Raw genomic sequence first — 18735 nt, 5'->3', positions numbered from 1 at the left:
AGAAGAATCTCGTCTTGAGAAGAATCTCGTCTTGAGAAGAATCTCGTATTGAGAAGAATCTCGTCTTGAGAAGAATCTCGTCTTGAGAAGAATCTCGTCTCGAGATTCGAGTACAATCTCGTCTAGAAATTTGAGTAAAAGCCCCCTTCGGGATTCTAATATCAGCTTCGTGCCAAATTCAAGTAAAATTCTTCAGTGGGACTGAGAAAGAAATCTTCAGTGAGGTTGCGAGTAGAAACCTTCAGCGGTATTTGAGTAGAATCCATCGTCTCAATGATTCGACTATGAACTTCTGGCGGAAGTCGGGTAGAATGCGTCCACGGGATTCGAGCAGATTTATCAACAGGTAACAGTCTCGGAATTTGAGTACAAATTCGTCCCAGGATTTGAATTATTCGCATTTTCTTTTTCCACCAATTCGTGTTGAATTTTTTCCACCTTATGACGCATATTTTCCTCACTGTCCTTCATTACTCAGCCCGCATCACTCACACGAAGAAACCAACCGAACTGAGCTCTATCTGCTTCCCCATGCACACAACTCCGCCGTAAACAGCTCTAGCCAGTGTTGCCACATTTCTATCTGTACCAAAGGCTCAAAAATCTATTTCATCTGTACCAGAGATTATAAAAATCTGTACCCAAAATCTGTACCACACTCAACGTAAATTGTTGCAAGAAACCCTAAAAATCCTACTAAGTTTGAAAATTTAACATAGTTTTTATTGAAATAACTTTACGTTTTTATTAATAATTGGTCAATTCTATGGAAATAGTATCTTTCAATAATAGTAAAATCATCAGATCCAAAAATCTGTACCAATCTGTACTTTCTCGTGAAAATCTGTAATCTGTACCGTACAGAATCTGTACCAAAAACTATCAGAAAATCTGTACATTTCCAGATAAATCTGTACTTGTGGCAACACTGGCTCTAGCCTTGGCCACCTATTTAGCAGCATGAATCGAACATAATTTCCCATTCGACCTTACCAGAACGCTCACACACACACTCAACCAGACCCAGTCACCCTAAATATAGACAAAATGAGCGGCACTCACTGATTCGATCACCATCCCAAGAGAGCCCAGAGCGAATTGGTTGATCAGCCAAATGCGCCTCAACAAATTGAATGAATGACTGTGTGTCTGATTACCACCCCGCCCGATCGCTACTAGAGAGCTAACTGATGCGATGCGGGTAGATACAGTTACTCACTCTCCCTCTCTCTCTGTGTATGCTGAGTACCCCGTATTCGACGACTTGTGTGCGTTCACGGTGGTAATAGTGGTCGTCGTCATTCAGTCAATTGAAATTTTTATTGCTATACGCTCATTCCCATCATTGAAGCACAACGCACGAAGAAATAAGCTCCCCAGACGATCACCATTCACGATCGTCATCACCGAGTGATTGAGAATCAGTGTGCAGTGATTTTGATCGCGATTGAAACTCAAATGAATGTCAGTTTCTGAATGGACGAATAACCACCCAAGTGACAATCATCATTGCGACGAACCTAAAACTAGTTCTCCAATCATCTGAGTAATCCGTCCGGAGTTGGTGTTGGTTGCGATGAATGTGTGAAACGCAACCGAGAGATCGTCGAAAACGTGTTTTGTATCGTTTCGGAAGTGAGTGAGCGAGTGAGTGAGTGACTCGCAGCGCACGGCCTGCTTGAATGGTGGTCGGTTCGCTCGCTCCGAACCAGTCAGTCAGTGCTCACAACGCTGCTGCTTCACAACAACACAACACATCACTCTACTAGCCCGGCTGTCCTACACGTTCTGGCCATTCGCGCGAGCTCCAACACCATTCAAAGCAGAAGAAACTGGTCGCAGCCGATATTTCGCGAACGAACAAAAAAAAATAGAAACGAATAATTTTGGACGGACGCGCGGGAGCGAAGAGACTCGAAAACGCGCTCGCCTCCTTTGATTTTTTTGGTGTGACCGTGTGTTTATTGGCGGTGTGGTGCACTTGCGCAATAGGTGTCGCGTCTCGCGCTCGTCGATTCACATATGTGTGATAAAATTTGAAGCCCATACGCACGGGAAGAAAGAGTGGAAAAAAGTGGTGAAAAAGAGATAGAGTGAGAGCAAGAGTTGATGGTGGCCTCCTGAGCAAAAAGTGGTGGATTTTTGTGTGATTTCGTAGTTGGCCGTGGAAGAATTCTGTCCCCCCTCGAAACGCCTGCTGTGGTTGAGCTCAGCAAGGAAAAAAAGTGCGCTAACCAGGGGTTTAACTTTGCGATTTGGTTGCGTTTGCCGTGGTTCCAAAGGTGATCGAGCGTGCTGCCGCCGGAAATGGTGATCAAGTGAGTGCGAAATCGATGCAGTTTGAAACAGTTTGTGCGAGATTCAGTTTGCAGTGAAATCAATTTTCGCTCGCGCAGCAGTGTGCCCTGCTCGGGAATTTGTCAAACGGGCCTGCCAAACGTCAAAGTAGAAAAGTGAGAGTCGGGGCTGACAAAACCTTTGAGCTGACCATCATCCAAGAAGGCGCGTGAGAGCAGAAAGGAGCGAGAGCCTCCTCGAATCTCGTCGTCGCGGTCGTGAGTGAGATTGTAGGGAGTTGAATTGGTGAAATTGCCATCAGAGAGAGAGGAAAGAGAGGGCGCACACGCATCGGTGGTGTGTCGAACAACAGTGAGAGTGTGGTGACCGTCGTCGCAGTTCTCGTTTCTATCGCGTTCCGATAGGCCCTCAAACGATAGCCAACAAGACCATCAGTGGGCCACATAGTCCCCCCGGTTTGAAAGAAGAGAAAGTCCCAGTGCCTGCGCTACAGTGGCTCTACAGGAGCAGCAACCTTCGGTCCAAAACATAGCGACCCTTCAACCCGCAGAGTGGTTTTATTTCGCCTCGCACCAGAGTCCCCCAAAAGCCGCCAAAGTGTATTCCCACGTAGATTGTCTCCAAAACATGGCCGCTGATGCCGCGATGGATACGACCTGTCCCAGTCCCGAGCTAGGGGATTCCCGGAAGCGGCCCCTCGACGACGGAACCGACGATGGCACATCCAAACGCTCACACTTCAGCACCAACGGTAAGTCTTCACAAGATAGAGAGTCCCCATCCACCCTGTGTTCCCCCCTGAAAGATCCTTCCGAACTCAAGGTTAGGTCCACCAGCCATCCAATTTTGATTTTCTCATATCATCATTATAATACCATCGCGCCACCGCCATCCTCATCCAAGCACCCTTTGCGCGAAGATAAAACCGGGCAAGGATCAATCAATCAACCTTCTCAACTCGCTTCTAATTATTGTGTTTTTCATCCAAAATACCCCTCGGTTCGCTGCCTCACGCTCGCTCTCTCACGCCTGCTTGCTCTTATCATATCACAATCGAACGCACCTCTCTTCTGCGCTAGCACTGCTGCTGCAGCAGCAGCACTACCTCACCGCCTGCTTTGTTATCGTTGCTCCCGTTCTGTGTGTCGTGTCCCATCACATTTTTTTTTCTCACAACAAAAAATATATATCACTTATCAGTCCTCGCACCGCACCTAAACTCGCTATTCATCCGAAAATCGCGCTATTCATTGACGAGAAACGAGGAATCGCGATGAGGCCGCGTTCGGTGTTAAAAAGTCATCCATCACATCCGAATATCAAAACAAAACCAGCGCGTTGCAAAACCATCAGCACCTGCAGCACTGACGCGAAGCGCGGATTTCGATGAATTTCAGTGACAGAACGCACGCACAACTTACGACTTCGATGCATCATCCTTCATCGAACCAGAACAATAGCAAATGTCACCACGATCGTTGAATGATACGATCATTATTCACCACAATAGGTGATTGTTAGTCGTACCTTTACTCTCTCCTGAATGTAAGGCGCTCTCTCAATCTTGCTTACTTCGTGATCCTCTCGCGTTAGGAAATAACCGGATTGTTTGAAAATGCACATCTGAGAAAACGGAGATAAGTTCTACCAACTCTTGCTTTGAAAACCATTGAACTTTAGATATCGCACAACTGTTAGTATAGGAAGTAAAACAGTATCTAACTTAGTTGATCTTTTATGTGCTAGTGAAATAGAATTGAAACTCAAATGAAATTGCATTGAAATCATTTGAAGCCATGATAAAATTTATTCTGAAAATATTTAAAACCTGGATATGAGTTACTTGATACAAAATCGAAAAGATTTGAACAGCGAAACGGTCAAATGTTGCTCGGTCATCGTTTATCTGTAAATTTATTTCAAGCCGTCTCTAATCGGTAAATTTAATTCCTATTGAAGTTTTCCTGAGTGTATGGCTCAGGGTGTCCAAGAAAATTGTTATGGGAATTCTTGACATCTTATTAAGTTATTAAGGCTTAAGATGTCATTTTTGCATTCGTATATCTGCACGATAATACTTTATGCCCAGGGAAATCAAGGAGTTTACGAAAAGATCCTGAACCGACCGGGAATCGAATTCAGACACCTTCAGCATGGTTTAGTACTTCCTAGTTTATGCCAATAGATTACTGAAAGACGATGTTTTTAAGCGATTCATAATGCTTGCTAACAAAGGCCTGTATCCAACTAAATTAGTTTTCAATTAAGTATGTCCATTAGGAAGTGAGTGATTGAAGTTTTTAGCTTTGCTTATTTCCAAATTACTGAGGTAAAATTTTTCGAGCTTCTCTGGAAGAAGCTTCTCCGGAAAAATCTGCCAAGCGTCTTTGAAAAAAATTTCAAAGCTTCTTTTTTTGAATTCCAACTCATCTGGAAAGAGCCTCCAAGCATCTCCCAAACTCCTCTTAGAAAAGCTTCCAAGCTACACTAGGTGAAGCTTCAGAGCTTATCTGGAACAAACTTCCAAACTTCTCTGGGAGAAGCATACAAGCTTCTGTGGAAGTGCCTTCCAAGCTTATCTGGGAAGAGGTCCAAGCTTCCTAGAAAACTTGGAAGCTTTCAAGCATCTATGGCAGAAAGGCCCAAGCTAAGGGCTGTTAGTTTTATAAAACCTTCTGCATGCTATATCTTTCTAATTCATTAATGAAATCGCAATCGGATTTTAGTTCACACTACAGTAGACAAGTAGGTAACCCAAAACTACTGTAGAAAAATGTTCTTCTTCCCGCATTTACAGCCTTCAATGACACTACTGATTTAGAAAATTCATGTATCCAAAATAGTCTACTTGATGAGAATCACGATTTTAAACTACTGTAGTGAGAGAAGCCACATGATTTTCGCGAAATTCAAGCCTACTACTATTACCATTCCCAGCCCTGGTTGTGATAATCTATATAAATAAAAATGGAATGGTGTTTGTATGTCACGAAATGGCTTACGAACGGGTGAACGGATTTGAATGATTTTTTCTCAGTGTTGTTCGTCAAGGGTTCCGACGTGTTTGTGTGTATAAAAATCCCAGGATATTCACCGGGAAAGTTGAAAAAACGAGTGCGAACGAAACTGTCATTTTATATGGAACGATCAAAAGCGTTTTTCAACAGCCTTGATGGCAAGACGAAGTTTGCCGGGACCACTAAAATTTCAAACAAATGACCGTTTAGAACGGTCAATTTTTAGACGTTACCAAAATCAGTAATTGTTAGAATTTGGCTTAATAATCGACAAGTTATTTTTTGAGTACAATTTTTCTGATATAAAACCAATTGTCTGATGTAAACGAATTGTAAAGAAAAATATTTCAAATTTGAAAAAAACCGAAATTAATAGCATTTGAAATTTTAAAACACGTTCTGATGGAGGTTTCCTATTCAGTCCCAAAAAAATGCGTTATATTCGGCAGATCTCTTAGAGTAAAATGCAAAACATCAAAAAACTTATTTTGCATGTATTATTTCCATAATATGTTATTCCGAGATTACCGATTGAAATATTTTTATTAGAAGTGCAAAATGCTGCAGATCTATAAACATGCGTTCATGTTTAAAAAGTAAGTATGAGATTTTTCACTAAAACAACCAAAAAGTGTAAAATTTAGACTTTAGAATGCGATTGATATTCACGAGTTAGCTCTCTATCATTCAAATATTGTTTCTTTCAAACCAGTTTTGAATATATCATTTACTGTTAGAGATTGGTGGAATATTATTAGTGGTTTAGATGCTCTACGTTCAGTAGAGTAGTGAAGGATACAAACAAGCAATTTGTTCATGAAGAAGAGATCGTAGTAAGCTGCGCGCGGCTGCGTTTTGAATTTTCTGTCACGTCAATTTCGGTTCCGCGCACGGTAAAAAGAAGCAAGGTATTATACTCCGAAAAATGACATTTGACAGTGACGTCATTCCTATCGCAAGCTCGAACGAGTGCAAAAGAAAGCAAGGCTTGCTCTCCTTTACTATCCTCAAGGCCTCATGCTTGACGATAGGAATGACGACACATGTTTTGATGGAAAATCGTTGTTTACACGTGGGAATAGCCTACCTTGTTGTGTCTACCGTGGGTTCCGCGTGTTTTCAAATCGGCAGATGAAAAATAGAATCGGCTGATTGTGTTATTCAAATTGCAAATATTGTGGCAAAAGTTTGGAGAGTGGTAAAAGGTGAAAATACCTTTGCTCCATCCCTGGAAAACACATATACTGAATTTGAATACGGTCTCATAACTCGTTTACAGTGAATCCTAGACTATCACACTTCCCTATATCCAACTTTATGACATCTATAAAGGCATCACTAGTGAGGCAGCTCTGTTCCTCGTATCGAAGAAAATATATCAATTCCTTTCAAAATAGTTTTTCATTAGCAATTGGAATAAGCAGCCTCATAAAAATAATATTCAAATCACGATAACTTTTTTGTTTCTCAATATTTTTGCGCAATTTTTTCAAAAGTTGTCAAAAAACTCACCTATTTTTAGAATATGAGTCGATATTGATCATTGGTGATCCGCTTTTGAAGATATTCTAATGTTCCTTGGGGAACCGACTTTCCCCATATAAATTTTTTTGTATCGCCATTTCGTTTTCAGTCAATTTATCGAAAAAAAAATATATATGGAATATAAATTTTAGGTAACAACTAGCTTCTTTAAAAAAAATCATATGAATCTGTTGAGTTGTCTTCAAGAAATTTTCCAATTACAAAATGATGTTTTTTGAAGTTTTTAATACCCTAATGCGACCAGATTGGTACCACAAATATAAATACTCATTTCTCAAAAACGGTTGCTCCAAATTGCTTCATTTCTTCACAATAGACTCTCATCAAAGTATTATTTCGAAAAGCGAATAACCGAACATGAGTAAAAGTCTGTAGCCAAAAAATATGGAAATATTTTCGGGACCCAGATAACCAATGATCAAAATCGAAGAGTTCTTGAGAATTTGTAAAAAAATGGTGCAAAAATATCGAAAACCGGAAAAGTTATCGCAATTTAACCCATATCCGCCCAGCTTGCTAAAATAGGACAGAAGCCCCGAACGCCCAGCGTCCAATACATAGGGTTTTGGAGAAAACTGTCTTCTGTAAATTTGATCAAAGGACAGCTGACTTAATTCAGAATTCACTCACCAGATGACGCACAGTTGTTGAAGCAGCATACGAAGTAACTTCTCAGCGTACAAATATTTGTTTCGCTTACATCTCACTCCAATTGTTGACAAAATTGATCGACTAAATGAGACCTATCCGCCTATAACTTTATTACATAGTTCGGAAAACACTCACAAGATAGATCTCATCCCAGTGATGAGACACACCAATTTCGACAAATATGTTCAACTAAATGGGATCTATTCGCCTACAAACTTATTAGTTCGAAAAACACTCCCAAGATGGCGCTAGTGGGTAAACATTTTATTCGTTTATATCTCAGTCCAGTGATTAGATACAAAGTTGGTGTATTTTACAAAGTTGATCAACTAAATATTCATCTTAGAGGAATTTGCCGAGATCCGCACAGCCGAGCGGTCAGCAACTGAGTTTTAGCTGATATATCAGCAAAATATCAAGTTTGTTCACAGCAGCACCTGTGGGTGCCGTTGACATCAAACGTCACTTTTGCTAAAATGACAGCAAACGAACTTTAACCGAGATTTGCACGACTGAGATCGGCATTTTGATTTAAGTGTGTAAGTTAAGCTTTTATGTTTATATGGCAAAAACTTCCTAACTTCTTTGGACGAAGCTCTCAAGTTTCTTCTGGAAAACTCTCATCCGGATCTGAGAGAAGCTTCCAAACTGAGAGAACCGTCCAAATGTCTGTGGAACAAACCTTCAGGTTTCTATGGAAGAAGCCTCTGCGTTTCACTAGCACAAGCTCTTAAGCTGCCCAGGGAGAAGCTTCTAAGCTGCTGTGAAAAAGCTTCTCTGAGAAAAACTACCAAGTTTTTCTGAGAGAAGCTTCCAAGCTTCTCTGTGAGAAATTCGTTAATGCTTCTTTAGGAAAAGTTCCCATACTTCCCTTAATGAAGTTTCTGAGCTTTTTTGGAAGAAGCATTACAGCATTACAGTTTACTTGAAAAATAACATCTCTCCTAGCTGCTTTCTAAGCTTCCGTTCAAAGCTTTGTAGCCTTTCTGTAAGGAGCTTTGAAGATCCTTTGTGAAAAGCTTTGGTGCTCATCTGCAATAAGCTTCGAAGCTTGTTTATAAAAAGCTTTTGATCTGGTCCGCGATCATCTTTGAAGCTTATCTGTAAGGAACTTTGGAGCTTTTCTGTTATAAGCTTTGCATTGTCGCTGTAAGAAGCTTTGGAGCTTATCTTTAGGAAACTTTCGAGCTTGCTTCGAAGGAGCTCTTGAGCTTCTCTGAGACGAAATTTGAAGCTTCCCTGCGTGACGCTTCCGAACTTTACTGATTGATTTTTTTATTTATATGAACACGCTACAAATCGTAGTTTCTGAGCTTTTCACGGAAAACGTGTTGAGCTGTACTGAGAATAAATTTGAACCGTTTATAAGAGATTCTTTCTAACCCTACATCAAGAAGCTTTCGCACGTGTCATGATTCAGTGCCGAACTTTTCTAAAAAATAACTTGCGAGACAAAACTTACGAACTTGGCTATTATAACCTCCAGGAATGTACAAGTTTCTTCAAAGCATCTCTGGGAAAATCTACCGATCTTCTGTTGGAGAAGCTACCGAGCTTCTTTGGAAGGGGCTTCCGAGCTTATCTTGGACAAGCTCAGAGCTTCCCTGGGAGGAGATTCTCAGTAAAGCTTTGAGTCATCTATGGCAGAAACTTCCAAGCTTTTTTGAAAGAAGCTCACGAGCTCCTTCTGGAAAAAAAACTCCAAAACTGATCTGAGAGAAGCTTCTTAACATTTCTGAAAAAGCCCTCCAAGCTTTTGTGGAACAAACTTCCAAACTACTGAGCTTTACTAATAGAAGCTGCTAAGTAGCCCTGGAAAAAGCTTCCAAGCTGCAGTGGAAAAAAATTCTTAGCTTCTCTATAAGAAGCTATCGAACTTCTCTGGGGGATGCTTCCAAACTAATGCTTCTTCAGGAAAAGCTACCAAGCATTACAGCTTACTCGAAAAAAAAACAACTCTTCAAGCCCTTTTTTGAGCTTCTCTGTTGAATCTTGCTAGGCCTTTTAGTTTTCATCTGCAATAAGCTTCGAAGCTTATCTATAAGATGTTTTAGTTTTTTTCCGCGATCAGCTTTGACGCTTATCTGCAAGAAACTTTGGAGCTTTTCTGTAGGAAGCTTTGCATTGTCTCTGGAAAAAGCTTTGGAGCTGCTTTTGAGAAATCCTCCGATTTTGCCTGATAAGAGATCTCTGTTCTGACGGTTGCGATTGAATTTCTAGTCGCCACCAATTGATGGTTTTCTAATTTCTATGAATGAGTTGCGAAACGAAGTTCCTAAACTTATCACAGAACATGTTTTGAGCTACACTGAGAATATAGTTTATGTTTTTCTGAAAGGTTCTTCCTAGCTTTACATTAAGAAGCTTTCACACACGTCTCATGGTTCAGTGCCGAGCTTCTCTGAAAGAAACTTCTGATATCAAGCTTTCGAGTTTCGCTATCACAACTTCCAGACAAGTTTGACAAGTTTCATTGAGATATCTTTTCTGCAAGATTGAGGTTTTGAAGTTCTTCCGGATAGGGGGGGGGGGGGTTTGCAAACCTCCTGAAGCCTGAACTCCTCTAGGAAAAGATGTCGAGCTCAGAAATTTGTAGCGGTTAATGTGCAGCTATGCAGCAAAACAGTGCTGATGGTTGTTTGTAAAACAACATTTAAAAAAGAAAAATGAAAATTTTCTTGACTTCTCAGGGCTTGCTACATGATATACATATGCAAAATAAGTCAATTGGCAAAGAAATCTCTCAGTTAACATATGTGGAGGTGCTCATAAGAATACTTAGGAGCAGGCTCTGTGCCACATGGCACGTAACGCCGGAAGGAAGCAGAAGCATCAAGTTAGTTTTCAGAGAACGTTTCCCGTCGTATTTTATGCAATACTTTCAAGCATGCTCACCACCAGAACTGCTTGGATAGAAATTTCCGATCTCCTAAATGAAAAGCTTCAGTACTTCATTGGGAATAGATCCTAAACATCTCATGAATCATTTTTGTAATTTCTGTTGATAAGCTTTCGAGCATCTCCCGGTGAGGCTTTCATGCCTGTTTGAGAAAAAAAAAAATCATTCAGAGAAATTATCAAGCTGTTTCTCGTGAACTTTTCAACTGCTCTATGAAAACCTTCTCGGCAAGGAGAAACCATGAGAAACTTCCAATTTTCTCACTTAAAAGTTTCCGATCTAGAAATCATGAGATGCCTATAAGATTCTGAGATGTCTTTGAGTTGATGTTTAAATTTGTGAAGCTTTAAAGGAGAAACCTTCAATATTCTCTGAATGAAGTTATAGATCTTCTAAAAGTAAGATGTTTCCAATCTACAGTCAACTTTCGTTCGTTGCACTAAGCCTGTAGCCCACTTAGCGAAAGACTTCACAAATCGGGCTGAGTTTTGAGCTGTCAAATAACATAGAACAAAAGAAAAACAGAGCTACCAACATTGGTAAATTGCGTCTTATGTCAGAAAATGACGTTTGCCTTCGTTTTAGGTGGGCTATAGCCCAACTAACGGGAGCTCAATTAGATAGGGAGAGATCGAGACAAAGAACATTAATTCAATGAACACTAGATTGAAAATCACTCCGTTACTAGGAAAATAATAAAAAAACAAACTTCATTCGAATTTCCAAATTGTTCTGAGTTGCTTAAATCTGGTCTAGTAACCTTTGATAATGCTCATATCGACATATAAAGAGAAAATTGGGAAAAAAAATCTACAGGAATACATCGAGATATGGAAATATCGAGATGAGGAGGATATCGAGATATGGAGAGAGAATTCGTATGCAGAATGAAGGGACCGAAGCAATCATCGACATAGAGAAAGATACCGAGATGTAGTACATCGAGGTGTGGAGAGTCGACTGTATTTCAAAAGGGGGAGGGAGTCAAGCCAAGCGTGGCAGTTCTTACAATATTTTTGGAGAGCTCATACAAAAAACGAGACGAAGAGGGAAGGAGTATTCGAAAAAGCTTAAATTTAGCGTGACATAATTTGTGTTCTATCGCTTATGCTAATCGTTCGCAATTAAAAGAAAGGTGAAAAAGGTATCATCAAAGCACGCTGTAAAACGAGAATGTGAGTGTATTTGAGAGGTGTGCAAATGTTCACTGTGCAACAATTTTCTGCACAGTAGTCTAATAAGGTGCAAAATGCTCAATAGAATGATCAGAACTGTATCGCAGTCGGCCTTTACAAATCAGCAAATTTGAGGCGTTGATATTGACAGCGAGCAACTCTGCTTTCAAGCCTGTTTGAGAAAAAAAAAATCATTCAGAGAAACTGTCAAGCTGTTTCTTGTGAACTTTACAACTGCTCTTTGAAAACCTTCTCGGCAAGAAGAAACCATGAGAAACTTCCAATTTTCTCACTAAGAAGCTTCCGAGCTAGAAATCATGAAATGCACATAAGATTCTGAGATGTTTGAGTTGACGTTGAAATTTGTGAAGCTTTAATATTCTCTGAATAAAGCTAAAGATCATCTAAAAGTTAGATGTTTCCAAACTACTCTGCAAGAGCATTCAAGCTTCATCTCATTAGCCGAACTTTTGTGTTGTTGTATGCTTTATAGGAGAAACTTTTAGTATTTCTGGAACAAGCCTCAAAGCTTCTACGAAAGATGTTTCGATGCTTCTCTGCGAAAGGCATCTAAGCTCCTACGAAAAAAAAAGTTTGGGCTACCAATAGGCAATCAGGATTCATAGAACGCACTCCACAGTTATGAACCATCTATTAAGGGTCACTTTCAAGAAGAAAAAATGATTGACAATCATGATTCCCTCTCTGACATTGCGATTTTTTATAAAAAAAAAAAGTGTTGATTTATACCATGACCCCACAGTTATGGATCAAATAGTGTGGAGTCCAACCTATAAAATTCAATAAAACGACATGGAAAATGTGAAATTGTAAATTAAATGCATGAATTGAATCGTTTCAAATTGGAACTTCGGTTAGTAAACTGTTTTGAGTGTAATATTTACATAGGATTGCATAGAAATTAAAAATTGTATCGGTTTCTGAAAACCATATTATGGATCAATTTTCATATTATGGATCAAATTGTGACATATTACGGATCAGTGCGCAAAATCAAAAGATTTTCAACTCAATGCATCTGTATTGCATGATTTGGCGAAAGTTAACAATGTGTCATATATAACTGCAAAAAATAGCAGTGTTAGAGCTGTCAACAAGGGTAAAATGCCCTTATTTTGTGATACTGCGTTGTAGTAACTGAGAAATGAACTGTTTTCGCTCCACATCAAGTTTTCCACTCATTTTTGTCTGCTAAAAAATGAAATATACAATCCTTGATGTTTTATTAGTTTTATCCTTAGTGCGATTGTCTGAAAATGTCGAATCCAATGCTTAAAATGGCAGAAATCTACATTCTTTGGAAGTGATCCATAACCGTGGTAAACAATCATTTCCTGATCCATATTATGGATCACTAGTTAGAAGTGCTAATATTCGATATTTAGAATCAACAATCAAGAAACATGTTTTCCAAAGATGAATTCATACTTAATTGAAGCGAAGGAGCATGGTTTATGCTATAATATTTGAATTTTACCACATGTGGGAGCTTATGAATGCTGACGGCACTTCTTACAGAAAACGACCATATAATGATAGCTGTGTGGTACCAACTAAACATTTGTCAAATACACTGTTATTAAGCGGTTGAATGTTGTGCTTAACATTACAAATGGTAGAAGGCAAATAGTATAACATGGGAAAAATATGTTTTACGTCACTGTTTATGTTTTGAGCGAGTTATCCGATGTTAAACACGAAAGTGATCCGTCACTGTGGGTGATCCGTAACTGTGTGGGCATGGTATGGCAATATTTCGAACTCAACATCAAAACGATTGAGCTCTACCGAAAACAACATTTCCACATGAATCACTCACCTGATCACCTGATTTCGCCCTTCGACGTTCTTTAAAACAAAGAGCCCATCTCAACCGATATCTCCGGCATTGCCAACCAAACGTCCCTAAAAAAAATTACTCATGACTACCCGCCGTATCATCTCGAAGCGCGTGTTATGATTCAGCTGTCTCGGCTTCCCATTCGACGTTCATAATTATCACTCTGCAAGTGCCAAAATACTTACCTCACCGTCTCGATTGAAAACAATCGCCAAAATAATCCGAGTCCATTGTCGTCGTACCATCCTGCTAGTCGGTTATTGTTGCTACTTTCGTCCGACCGACGTGAATAAACACATCAAAAGAATCGAAACAGCAAGCCATGAACGGACCGATCTGACGTTGAGTAATGACCGTGTCTCGATTTTCCTATACTGCCTGACCGCCTGCTTCGATTCGGTCCCTCCTGTGACTCACATAAGTACCTAACTAACTGATAACGACGAGACGAGAGTAGAGACTCTCGAAGGGTAAACAAAGGAGGCGCTGGGTTGATTGTCTCCTATGGTAATGTGAAGTTGCACAGCGAGTTGTGTTTCATCAGAATCAAATTCTGTCAATGCGAGCTGAGATAATGACGTTTGTCATTCGACAAAAACGGTTCCAGCATGCATGCCCGTATCAGGGAAACTTACTGAAGTGGTTCGCACCATGTGGGTATAGGAACTGTGTGCGCAAATAATCCTCCATCAAAACGCATTCGGTTATGGTGTGAAGGCTGGAAGAAGCAAATAAGAAGCCACAAAACATACATGGCATTGCATTGCGATGCAATTTGGGTGCTCCATGGCAATGCAATGTGCTTGAGTGAGCAGCGATGTCAAGTGGGTGGTGCAGTACAGTTAACTCTCCTGAATTCGGTGTTTCATATCTCAATATCGAGTTGTAGAACCATAGCAAAAGAGTATTTTCATAGCTACCTCCATGGTCCCTTGCACAAATCTTGCGTTCTTTAATTCAATATCTCCCTAACTCTATGATCCCTTCAATATCGCGTTATGGAGAGTTGATTATGAATGATAAATAGGGGGAAAGAATTGTCGCTCAGTTGCTACAGTGTAATAAAATTGAGAAGCAATTGCATTAATTTTAACTGCTCGACATTTAAACGGTATAATTTGATCGTTTCGAATTCATGATTAACTCTATATTTTGTTCATGGAATTGTTACACTAACGACTGCAGATTCACTTTACGCAGACGCAGACAAAGCTTCTCCATACACTTGTAAAGCTATTACACAACAATTGTCGAAACTTTACAACTGAAGACTTTGTAGCTTTACTCAGTTACTTGTGAAGCTTCTCTTAGAACTTTGTGAAACTTCTTTTCAATGCTCTAAGAAGCACATGTTTTCTCTTAGACGTGTTGCAAGTTTCGCTCAAAAGTTTCTCAAATTTTTTTTTTTCCAAAAGCTTGCCAATCTTCTCAATTGCATTAATTTCAACTGCTTGACATTTCAACGATATAATTTGATTGTTTCGAACACATAGTTAACTCTAGAATGCCTGTAAACAAGAGTGACGTCATGTTCCAATTTTGACAGGTCTCCTGTTCAATTGGAACGCGGATTTGTATGGAAATGACAGTTCACCGCTGTTCCAGTTTTGACATAGACGCCACTCTGGTTAACTCTATCGTTTGCTCATGAGATTGCTTCACTAACGATTGCAGATCTTCTAATCGGACACCAACCAAGCTTTCCAACAGGCTAGCGAAGCTTTTGACGCATTCCCCAATCACTTGTGAAGCTTCTCTCAAAAGTTGTTTATTTTCTCTCATGAACTAGCAAAGCTGCTTGCAAAAGCTTGAGAAGCTGCTCTAAACAGCTTGAAAAGTTTTTCTCTGAAGCTTGTGAAGCTTCTCTCAGAAGCTTGCGAAGCATCTCTCACTAGCTTGCTGAGATTTTCTCAAAAGTTTGTGAAGCTTCTCTCAGAAGCTTGCGAAGTTTTTCCCAAAAGCTTGCAAACTTCTCTCAAGAGTATGCGAAGTTCTTCTCGAAAGTTTGTGAAAATTCTCTCAGAAACTTACAAAGTTTCTCTCAGAACTTTGTGTAACTTCTGTCAAATGTTTTCTCTTGGACGTATTGCATGTTTCGCTCAAAAGGTTCTGTTAGAAGCTTGGGAAGCTTCTTGCAAAAGCTTCTCTAAGAAGCTTGGGAAGCTTCTCTAAGAAGCTTACGAAGCTTCTCTCAGAAGCTTGGGAAGCTTCTCGCAGAAGCTTACGAATATTCTCTCAGAAGCTTGCAAAGCTTCTCACAGAAGCTTGCAAAGTTTTTCCCAAATATTTGCGAAGTTTCTCTAAGAAGCTTGTAGAGCTCCTCTTAGAAGCTTACAAAGCTTCCATCAGAAGCTTGCGAAGCTTCTCTTAGAAGTTAGGAAAAGCTTCTCTTAGAAGTTAGGAAAAGCTTCTCTCAGATGCTTGGAAAAGCTTCTCTCAGAAGCTTGGAAAAGATTCACTCATAAGCATGGAAAAGATCCCCCAGAAGCTTGGAGAAGCTTCTCTCAAAAGCTTGGAAAAGCTTCCCATAAAAGCTTGTAAAAACTTCCCACAGAAGCTGGGAAAGGCTTCACACAGAAGCTTGGAAAAGTTTCTCTCAGAAGCTTGGAAAAGCTTCTCTCAGAAGCTTGGAAAAGATTCTCTCAGAAGCTTGGAAAAGCTTCTCACAGTAGCTTGGAAAAGCTACTCACAGAAGCTTGGAAAAGCTGTTCACAGAAGCTTGAAAGGTTTCTCACCGAGAAACTCAAAGGCTTTTCACCGAGAAGCTTGAAAGGTTTCTCACCGGGAAACTTAAAAAACTTATCACTTAGAAGCTTGAAATGTTTCTCAACCAAGGAGCTGGAAAGGCTTCTCACCGAGAATCTTGAAAGGTTACCCACCGATAAGCTTTTCAACGAGAAGCTTGTAAGGCTTCTCACCGAGAAGCTCGAAAAGCATCTCACCGAGAAGCTCGAAAGGCTTCTGTCCGAGAAGCTTGACAGGCTTCTCACCGACAAGCTCAAAAGGCTTCTCACTGAGAAGCTTGAAAGACTTCTCACTGAGAAGCTTGAAAGGCTTCTCACTGAGAAGCATGAAAGGCTTCTCACTGAGAAGCTTGAAAGGCTTTCACTTTCATATCGAGAATTTTGATGATGTTCTCATCAAGAAGCTTATAAGTCGTCTCACGAAAACTTATAAACCATCCCGCTTAAGCTTGTAAAAGCTTCCCAAAGAAGCAAGATAGATACCTCGTGCATTTTTACCTCACCCCAAGGCTACACTTGCAGCCATCCATCAATTTTCCTCTCGTTAATAGTCGTTCAACCTCGTAAATGCAAATTGTTCGCTGGAGACCCGCTCGTTGACAAACTAATTGAAATAAATTCCATCGCGCCTCCTACACGTTGTTGCAGCCTGCTCTATCTACATACCTAGGTAGACCTATACCAAATTACGCGTTGTTACGCTCAACCAGCAGCAACGAAATCGTCGAAGCAAGCCAAGAAGTAGGTAGCTGCTGCTGCTGCAGCTTGTGTCAAGAGAGATAGATAAAATGACACCAGCGGCAGCCGTCGAGTCGAGCGAAATTAGAGCAAGTAGGGATGTTCTATTGTTGCTTGGAGGAAACGTCCATTCCGTCGGTTCCTTCAAGTTTCGGATTAAAATCAATTGGAGTTTATAGATTTCAGTGGATTATCACGGAAATTCGGTTGCTGTTCGATTAGACGATGATCTATGAAATTTGAACATCTCTATGCTCGTGAACTGCGATGACACTTCCAGGGGTATGAATCTGTTTACAGTTGCCCAGCAACGAAAGTTAGATTGTCAATTCCATGGAGCTCTTAAATCTACTTCTTGATCAAACGTATCCATCTATCGCTAGTTTATTGTTTTAATAGTTATTCTTGACAACAAAACGATAAAAGCTGTCATTAAATCGATCAAATGTGATCTGTCATCGAGATAAATCGAAAATCTAACAAAACAAAAGTAACAGATTAAATTTTAACATTCTTAAATACAGCATTTTAGACAGTTCAAATGTAAAATTTGTTTACAATCAACTCCACCACAAACAACAAAAGTCAGAGGTAAATCCTCTTAGGGTAATCCTCTTTCAATGGGGCCACATCAATATTGATTGTCTTGCGAAAACAGACATCACTAATGAGTAGATCCCAGTCCCATAGTGAGAGTCCCCTGCGGCAAGCTGACAATGCCACTCCAAAAGGATGCACCGTTCTTGCGCTCTATTTCTCCGTATCCTTCTCAGGTACTGAGCCCCTCGTATTACGACACCATTGTCCACCAGGCCAGGCCAAGCCAGGCACACGCGCCAGGCTTCTCCATACCGCCGTAAGCGCCAGCTCAGCTTACGACGACCTGGCACTGGATGAGTTAACTCCCATTCCCCATCAGGCCTTCTTTGGTTGTTTGCTAGGCGGATGCACTTTGTCCGTATGAAAACCCCCGAAAGCGAATGCACGAAGAAACGATCGAAGGCGGCCGGGGAAGACGGGCCGCCACGTGCTACGGAGCGAGTTTGTGTGAGTGCGAACCCCGCCTACTCCGCTCCCCGACCTACCCCTTTGCATGGGCCATCCATCCAAAGGTATTTTCTGCGCGACTCTTCTTCGCTCGCTGTTCTACCTCAGGTATTTTTTTTTTTGTTTTAAAACTTTCAACGACCACCTCACTGAGAACCGTCGTCATCGTCGTCGTCGCTGTAGTCATAATCGTCGGCCGAGGTTTCGATGTAGGTTTCGCGTTTCCAAATATTATTACAAGGTCGCCAGCAATGCGCAGCTGTTAGGAGTAGTTCTACTGTGAGTTCTTTTGCTGGTGGCGGTACTCTTTCTCACTCTCTCATTCAACTCCTCCTCAGTAGTGTGCTCGGCTCACCTTTGACAACAGTGGCAGCTTGAGCCTCAAGGGAAGGAAGAATGCAAAGAACGAAACTCGGTCCTCGTCGACGACGATTTTCGAGCACTTCTGCTCTCCTCTGCTAAGGTGATGGTGCAGAACCGAAATTGAAAAATGCTTTGCTCGCTAGGTAGGTATGGATCGAAGTGACCGGTGAGAAGAAATGGGGGGCGGCGGACGGGTGTTCCGAAACGTGTGGAATGTGCATCGTTTGTTCGAAATCCATTTCGGCGAATCCCATTCCGTCTCGCAGTGAGATGGAACGAAAAACTGGAGATTTTATAGTCTCATCTGAATTATATTCAATTTGAAACTAGGGATGTTCAAATGATAGATTCTTCCAAATATACTATAAATGTTCAACTCATAATCCATCTATCGAAA

General features: G+C 40.6%; 1 protein-coding gene across 4 annotated transcripts in view; it reads left to right on the top strand.

The window, feature by feature from the left end:
* The first annotated feature begins 1321 nt into the window (after nucleotides 1–1321).
* Nucleotides 1322–18735, top strand: part of LOC5565754 (RNA-binding protein Nova-1) — a 208418-nt gene continuing 191004 nt past the window's right edge. Inside the window, exon 1 of one of the 4 annotated variants that reach the window (XM_021838081.1) lies at nucleotides 1322–3049. In XM_021838081.1, coding sequence (XP_021693773.1) covers nucleotides 2926–3049 — 124 coding nt within the window. In that variant the 5' untranslated portion in view covers nucleotides 1322–2925. The remainder of the gene's footprint in view (nucleotides 3050–18735) is intronic. The other 3 variants (XM_021838079.1, XM_021838077.1, XM_021838082.1) reach the window with 3 other exon arrangements.

This window comes from Aedes aegypti, chromosome 1, assembly GCF_002204515.2.
Source record: "Aedes aegypti strain LVP_AGWG chromosome 1, AaegL5.0 Primary Assembly, whole genome shotgun sequence".
NCBI classification, from domain to species: domain Eukaryota; kingdom Metazoa; phylum Arthropoda; class Insecta; order Diptera; family Culicidae; genus Aedes; species Aedes aegypti.
Note: the sequence above shows the minus strand (reverse complement) of the source record. Positions and strands in the feature narration are given on the sequence as shown.